At 47.2% G+C, this 8,250-nt stretch overlaps 1 protein-coding gene across 1 annotated transcript; it reads right to left on the bottom strand.

Moving 5' to 3' along the window:
- Nucleotides 1-5,847: 5,847 nt before the first annotated feature.
- Nucleotides 5,848-6,603, bottom strand: LOC147988247 (uncharacterized). The gene has a single exon (XM_087524712.1). It carries the CDS (start codon nucleotides 6,586-6,588, stop codon nucleotides 5,863-5,865), a length of 726 nt encoding a protein of 241 aa, XP_087380838.1. The 5' UTR covers nucleotides 6,589-6,603; the 3' UTR covers nucleotides 5,848-5,862.
- Between the last annotated feature and the right edge of the window lie 1,647 nt (nucleotides 6,604-8,250).

Genomic DNA, 8,250 nt, shown 5'->3' with positions numbered 1-8,250 from the left:
GAGCAGTTGGATGCAAATGGGTGTTCACCGTAAAACAGACTCCAGAGGGTAAGGTGGATAGATAGAAGGCAAGTCTAATTGCAAAAGGTTATAGGAAGACGGGAGATAGACTATGATGAGACCAAAGCACCAGTGGCGAAGATGGACACGGTGAGAACCTTAATCTCATGCGCAGTCAACTTACTTTGGGTGGCCTTTACATCAGCTAGATGTGAAGAATGCTTTTCTTCATGGTGGTTATTTACAAGAAGAGATCCATATGGACATTCCTCCAGGTTTTGGAACAAACAGACTGATGGGAAGGTGTGTAGGCTCAAGAAATCTTTGTATGGCTTGAAACAGTCGCCACGGGCGTGGACAGGTTCAGGAGAGTTGTTTGTGGTATGGGCTACTCTCAGTGTAATGGAGATCATACAGTACCGGCATAGACGAATCCATATCACCATTTTGGCGGTGTATGTGGATGATATTGTGATTACTGGAGACGATGTTGAAGGAATCAAATGTTTGAAGGCAAGACCGGGAGAAGCATTTGAGGTAAAGGATCTTGGACCTCTTCGATACTTCCTTCGGATTGAGATTGTTCGGTCGAAGAAGGGGGTAACATTAAGTATAGTGAACAGGTAGCTGATTGTTTTACTAAACGAGTAGGTCCTTGTGAGGGTTTAGCAATTTGTAACAAGATAGGCATGTTAGATATCTTTAGACGGGGGAGTGTTGAGTATTGGGCTGGGCTGTATAGTGTGTGTTAGGCCCCATGGCCCATGTACCTTGTATGTATAGCAGCACATAGGAGCAATGGAAGAGATTGATGATCACTCATCAAATAATACCCATGAAACGAATCCAGACTCAGTGAGTGGTGAAGACCACTGACCCCAATAGGAATACGGAAGACCTAATTATTGAAGAGAATAGTACAATTAACAACTAAACCTAAAGGGATCCACTTGTCACAGAAGCAATCTATAACTAATAGGAAGCGCCTATCTCTTACTTGATATCTGATTGATCTTGCAGAGCCGAATTGTTTGAACTTGATCGACCTTAAACGCTAGTTCAATTCCAGGATGACATCATATAATATACGCGAGGCTCAACCAATGATTTTGATTAGACACTTCTCCTTGTTGAATGAGAATGAAGGAAGAGTGCCGAACGACTAAAGCTAACAGCCAGCCCGGATACCTAAACTGAAGAGGATGTCACAGCATAGCAAGATATGATACAGACCAATTAACTGGTAAGCCAACCTTCCCCATTGCTTTTCTTTCAACTAACTAGAAAAAGAAGGGGGCTCTTACGCGACTAGGCCGAGGAAACCTCCACTACTGGCTGAACTGAAACACATCATCCCATCCATTCCATCAAGTAAGTACGGGTCCCCAGTGACATATTAAAGAATGCCAACTTTCTCCCAACCGGTCTGTGAGAAGAAATGCCTAGATACTCGGTATGAGGAGAGCTCGGTAAGCAGGCAAAGAGCAGGGTTTGGTAGGCTGAGCCTCTTCTGGGGAAGGAACTGGTCTATACCCACAGTTGCTTTTGTTTTTTCGTATGGCACTCTTAGGGTGATTTGTGAAGTTGTTGTTTCTGACTGTAGCCTGTAAGAAAAGAAGTGTGTCTGCATCGATCGCATCAAGATTAATCTATGTTATTTTTCATACGCATTTCATTTCACTGGGCTGCGGTTGGCCTTAGCTTTAGTAGCAGGGTTGGCGCTTTCTTTTCAATGAGGGAATGGCTGGCGCTATCACCCATGGCACCTTCATCCTCAGCAAGAAGTGAGTAGTTGGCATTTCCGGTTTCCGAACAAATGGATACAAATTGACCTTGTGGATCCGATGATACCACGCCTGGGAGACATTCAGAAGAATAAGAAGAAGAAGGCGGATTCAATTCTTCAAGTCAAAGTCAAGGGCTACTGGCAGTTTCCACTCAATAACGATCCTTTGGATCTATAATCATTGAAAGAGGTCTCTATATTACAACAATTGAGAGTTGCCTCTTGCTATCACTACCTCGTACCAATCAAGGAGCTCTTAAGCATGCTGAGCTGGCCGGGCGGGATCACTAGCTTCCGGTAATATGTGCTTGTCACTTCACTCGAGCCTTGAGAGAATCTGCCAAAGCCTATATCTACAAAAACGAAAGAGAAAGAAATAAGCAAATCTGAATAAGTTGATAGGAGGGAGTGCGGTGTTCTGTTCAAGATTTCTCTCAAGCCTAAACCTTCAAAGCTAACTAGTAGGCTTTGGATCCATGGCTCTGACCTGGTGGAAGGTACTCTCCAGTAGCAAAAGTGAGTTCTACGAAAAACAGTGATTCTGCTTTCCTCCGCAATTTGGCCCATAGTAAGAAAAGGTAAGGTTGCGTAAGATATGGGAACTCGTAACCGACTATCGAACACAACTGAGAGTTCACTACTGGTCAAGTACACCAATTCCGCTCATGTTAAACTTACTGGAAAAAAACTCTAGTAAAATGGTAAGATGAATCAGTCAAAGGCAATTCAATATCCAAATCATCATAATAAGAATAGGGCCTCGATCAGAGCATATACTACCAGATAGAGAGCGAGGCAGATGGAGGGGATTATGGTTCCAATTTGTTGGCAGGTGCTTTCGCTGTAAAAGCAAAGGAACTTTTCAAGAGTTCCGATGAATTGAAAACCGGTTCTGCTTCGCTCTTGCTTCGTGGTCTTGAGCAAGGAACTACTCAGATTCGCACCCTGATGTTTATTGGAAGGAAAAGCCAGAAAGCAAAGAGGTTTGGTTTACATATGGTGGAAGGTTACATTTTCCAGTCGGAACGACGGAGCTCTAAATAAAAGGTATGAAATCCAATCCCTTATCTTTCTTAAGCGTAGGGATGAAAGCCAAGAATGAAGTCGTCTCATCTCGTATGGTAGCCTATTCTTTACCTCTCGTTCCAGGGTTGTATGGAACATTTCTATGTTATAGATAGGTGAGTTGAGCAATACTTGTTTTCGAGGATTTCCACAAGTCCGTCCGAGTTGAGGGGCTAGGGCTTGAATCCGGTCGGTTGTCCGACAGTGCCGTAGTTGAATAAGCATTTCCTTTATTTACTTCTAGAAGGACTCGAAGTGAGACCAGAGAGAGAAGAGTTTTCCCGCAAACCATAGCGACTAGCTAGTATCAAAACAAAAGAGTTCTTTTTACAGTAGCGGGGTTGGGAAAGTAAGGAAAGTCAAGCCCGATGATTCTGTGGGAAGGGACGGATTTCGAATTCCTTTTTCCTTCCTTTTTACGCCACCTCCTCCCAATCCTTGAAGATATGAAGCAATATTTTATTAAGACTAAGTGAAGGTTGGTATGGCCCAATCCCATCATTTAAATGAGAGTGGATCGAGGGAATGGAATCTAGACTATAGATTGAACTAGAAAAAAAATGCAATCTATTCATTCATTCATCTTATCTTCCATTTTAGAAAGTAGCAAGCAGCGAATAAAACGGCTGCAGCAAGAAGTTTCGCACTCTAACTCGAAACGGATTTCGCGCATTGAAAGTGTCATCCCTTGCTTTGTTCTAACCGCCCTTCCTTTAAGTTTCAGTATTTGAAACTCTTCCTAGAATTAGATTGTTTATTTAGTATAGAATAGGAGAAGAAGGGCTTCATTGCCCCCAGTATTCCCGCATGTAGCTTTGAAAAGGGCGAGGTGTTGTTCAGGGTTCCCTACCCCATTCAACATTTTGCATTTTGGCGCAGTATAGTATACCCCTTCCTTGGGGTACGGTACCATATCAAATTCACTAGGGCCTCTTTCCTCTCTTTTTGTTGGCAACCCCTGTCAATGTATGTTTGATTTGGGAGGCTACCAATTCTGGAATTTCTTCTCGAGACATCCCCGTCAGTCAACTTCTCTTCGGGATGGGTCGTTGGTCTTTGTGGGAGATAATGTGTCAGCCGTGGTAGAAGTTGCTCCCTGCGTAGGCATGGGCGCCCGCCTAGATGAAGGGATTTTCTCATCTTGAGGTGTCGGGAGGAGTAAAGGAGATTGACTCTTCTCTGTCATTAGCCTTTTTATTGACACTAGCTCTTTATATAGTCAATTTTTTGGAGGAGTATCGTATCGGTAGGCACAGATCATTGGTATTGGATGTATCGTTAGGTTGTGACGAGTCAAATCAGTGGAGCTTATTTTTTTTCCATTGCAGAAAAGAGATCCCTTACCCTTTCTTTAGAAAATGATGAATATGAAGTCCGGGAGGCTGCGGGTACTATGGATCCTCTGACTCCCAATCGGGTTACCTTCCTGGGTCTCGCTGGTGTTGCCTGTAGGTCGTGATGTGCCTCGAGATGGCCGTCTCCTGTCCCCCTGCTCGTGGGGAATCCGCTCCTGGGGCGTCGCTCTGCTGCGTCTGGCCCGTCCTCTAGGCACCTTTGGAGGGCGGGGAGTGTGACAACGTACACGCTTCCCTTTACTCCATAGGGCCTTTTCCTCAGTTGCAGGGTTTGGTGGCCCGAAATTGACTTGGCTTCGCCAAAAGGCCTCATCTCCAAAGCCCGGCTCGCGAGGCGTCCCTCTCGCTGTAGGGCGGAGCCCCCTCGCCTCGCTCTTGTGACATGCTATGTTTCCCTTCTTCCATTCTCAAGTCAAGGGTGAGTCCCATGCGTCAGTTTGTGGATCGCGGTCTCACGCACTAATCCCTACAGGTGCCCATAGTAGGCCGGCCGCCCTACCTAAACCAATCATCATATTGGTCCCTAGGCCCCATTGCTGGAAAGGCTCGGCTTCAAAACCGTACGTGGAGCTTCCGCCTCATACGGCTCCTCTAGGGATGGGGGTAGGCCCAGCCCAGGCTTGTGCGGTTAAGGTTGTTGTACACGACCTCAATTGAGCATTCAGTTAGAGGCGGCGATCGCAGGTTCGCCGGAGGAGAGGGTGTTGCGAGCAAGATTGCACAAACAAAGCCCTCCTTCCCGCAGCCCTATTCTAGAAATTAGGCTGGCTACGTTACTTATAACCGCAGAACGAGCAATGAATCCCCAACGACAAACGAACAAGTGGCGGGGCATTTTCGGGGAGTAGCCCCCTTCAGAAGAAACTTCCTGGCACATACATTAAGGGAGCCATCGAAAGGTGACTGAAACACCTGAAACAGGGACTACCCGAGCTAATGATAGAGGCAAGAACACTTTCCGGCGAAGTCCCATTAATTGATCATAACGATATCGTGGAAATGCTGCACGGACCCATATATATAGAAACAGAAAAAGAAGAACCTTGATACTAAACCAGATCAAACAAGCGATCTTCTTGGAAATGGGAAGATCTAGGATAGGCAGCCAACCTCCTGGAAAGAGCGATGTGCATAGACCGGGTGAGTAGGGATGCAGCTCCGTGGACCGCTCGTCGGGCCTGATAGGTGGTGGTATCACACCCTTCTCAAAGGAACCGTACGTGAGACTCTCGCCTCATACGGCTCCGTCCTGGAATCTGGACCCCCCTTTTCCTTTGACCAACGGGTCCTCGAACCCATGGGTGTTACGAATCATTCATTCATTGATTGATTCAAGGTAGCTTTAGCCATTGTGGGTAGAAGCTAGTCGCCAGAAGCGAAGCAGCGATCTTCCGGGCCGGAAAGGTTCTATTTTTCTGACGCGTAAGCTACCGCAAAATGAATGAAGGAAAAAGGCCTCAGGATTAGAAAGACTAAAGAGGCATGGAGGGCGACTACAAGACTACGACTACAATACAAGCCATGAGCGATAGCGAAGCCTTCAGCCTTTTTTTTTCGAAAGCCCCACAACTAGCTATCTTATAGCAGATAAGGCAAGCCTACTCAACTAATCTCATGTAAACGCTTGTTCGCTAAAATCCAAATAGAAAAAGACAACTACTTATTAAACATGTAGTTGAGTGCTCCGTCGTTGTTCGGATCTTGACCGAGTCCGAGCTTCCCAAGCTCTATGCTGTTTAGGAACTCAGCAAGGGTCTTACCACCTTCTTGATTGTCTATATTTGAGTCTTTGGGATACTTTAGGATTATATTCCGCGCCGAAGATTTGTGCTTGTGGGCTAGGGTGAATATAGCGGACCAGCGGATCTGGTAGTTGACAATCGTTCGGACTTGGTAAAGGTTGTCGCAGCACCTGTAGTAGGACAGAGGACTTATCGCGATGCCCGCGGACCAATTTACTATGTCTCTGTCGCTGACGTTGGTCAAAGAGGCCACGTGGATTGGCCTGGGTCTTCTTCGGCTAATGAGACCTCGATCCCGAAGCCTTCGGAGTATCTTTTTGATAGGCGCCTCTATCTGTATGGGCAATTCGCTGCTGAAAGATCCCGCCCAGTGTCCCCTTCCTTCCCCCGCCGCCTTCCGACCAAAGGGAGTATACAATTTCTTCTTCAGGACACTCATGCCCGATCGTGAGACTGCCTGTTGAACGCCTGATGGCACCTTGCTCTGACCTGAGCTATGCAACAACGAGATCCCCCTCGATCTTTGCCGGATGTGCTTGACGGTCCCCCATAATACGCTAACTTGGGGACTTTTTAGTCCATCTTTTCCAAGAGACTCTGCTAGTTGAACCGCGTCCAGTAGACGACCTCTTCCGCTCATCCCCTTCGTCAGCTCTTTGATAGGGATACTATAACCTAGGTCCCTAAACTTGGAATGGATGGCGGAGCGTAGGTGGCAGGCAGTTATATGGATACGATGCTTTACCCGTAGACGCTTCTCCAGCTCTCGCAAGAATTGTATGGGAGTCGTCCTCGGGGGGACTTCCCGAATGACCGTACCGGGGAATTCTACCGTACTCCGTGCAGCTATGGTTGTTGATCCTGCGGAGCCTACCCAAAGGTTCAGACCAGATTGTAGGAAGTCGGTGATACGTTTTTGTATTTCTATGAGAAGAAATACGGCACCCACGATTCCCAGTAGTAAGTCGTCGGCATATCGCGTGTAACAAATCCTTATTAATAAAGAATGGCTTTTAAAGGGGGCCAGCTTATGGGCCAGGCCTCTCTCTGACCTGATAACTAGTATCGCCTCCCCGCCCAGCTCTATCAGCAGGCCCCTTCTTTTGCAATACTTAAGAAGGTCTCTCATGGCCAAATTCTTATTAAAGCCTTCTCTACCATTGAATTCGGCCTTCGGGGTCAACCCAGCGGCTTCTATGAGGAAGGCGGCGCAGAGGAGGCTCGAGGGCTTGTTAAGGAAGGCGGCTAGGGCCACTGAAGGAGGGAAAACGAAAGGCGTTTTCTGGTCTCCCCTTCGCCTGGGGGTGCTTGTGGGGGCGGGGGGTGTGCCACGACGAAACAAGGGAATGAAAGGTCGCTTTGCGTTGGATGCTCTTTACCCTCCCCACTACGAGGGCTCTGTTGTCTTCGGGAGCGTTGAAGCTTGCTTCTTTTCCATACTTTTCTTGGTCATCAATACGACGACCTATTCTTAATAGAACCGATCTTATTTTCACTACAAGAGGAATTTCGTGCTTCTGCCGGATCCTCCCTATCTCCTGATCGAGCTTGTGTAGGTAGATATTGCCTGGTAGGGCCGATAGTAGTACACTGTTTGGGATGGAGTCAGGGCCCTTCTCAACCCCTACGAGTCGTCCGGCGGAAAACTTTTTCTAAGTGGGGTAAAAGAACTTGGAATCGTCGATCTCTTCCTTCAAGATTGAGATGAATCGATGTCGGTCGATGGTGTGAAAACACTTCCTGATGTCGAATTCCAAAAACCAGCGAGAGGTTCCCCACTCTTCTTTGATCCGTCTGAGGGCCGAGTGGCAGCCTCGACCCGAGCGGAAGTGCGATGTGTCTGGAAACTCGGGATCGTAAATGGATTCGGGTACCATTCTGATCGCCTCTTTCATGATCTTTTATATGGGTAGAACTACTGTGAGCGGTCTAAACTTCGACCCTTCTTTCTTTCTTCATTTAAAAAAGGGGGAGCAAAGCCTGTTTTTTGCTCCCTCAATTGATAGATCAGGGCCCCTCCTGCCGGCCCGAACGAAAGGCTCTTTAAGGAAGTAGTCCCATCACTCTCGGGCCCGGCACCAACCAAGAGGAGGCGGGGCTCTCTCCAATCATTCTGAAGAGCCGAGATCTCGTAAAGGAAAAATTAGCTAGCTCAGCAGGTTTGGACCCGGGTGAATCAGTTCAGTGAAGGAAGGGAGCCTAAACTTAAGGCTTTTCCAAGCCTTGCCGATAGGCGCCTCATGGCTCGCTCAGTTCGCTCGCGGAGTTCTTAGATCAGTAGATCTGGATAGAGTCTCGCTCA

This window comes from Triticum urartu, chromosome 1A (genome assembly GCF_056163025.1).
Source record: "Triticum urartu cultivar PI428250 chromosome 1A, HENAU_Tu73, whole genome shotgun sequence".
In the NCBI taxonomy this organism is placed as follows: domain Eukaryota; kingdom Viridiplantae; phylum Streptophyta; class Magnoliopsida; order Poales; family Poaceae; genus Triticum; species Triticum urartu.
This window is presented reverse-complemented; position numbering and strand designations above follow the sequence as displayed.

Coding starts and splice junctions, on each gene's coding strand:
- LOC147988247 (XM_087524712.1), bottom strand. CDS start 6,588: ATGAGCGGAAGAGGTCGTCTACTGGACGCGGTTCAACTAGCAGAGTCT.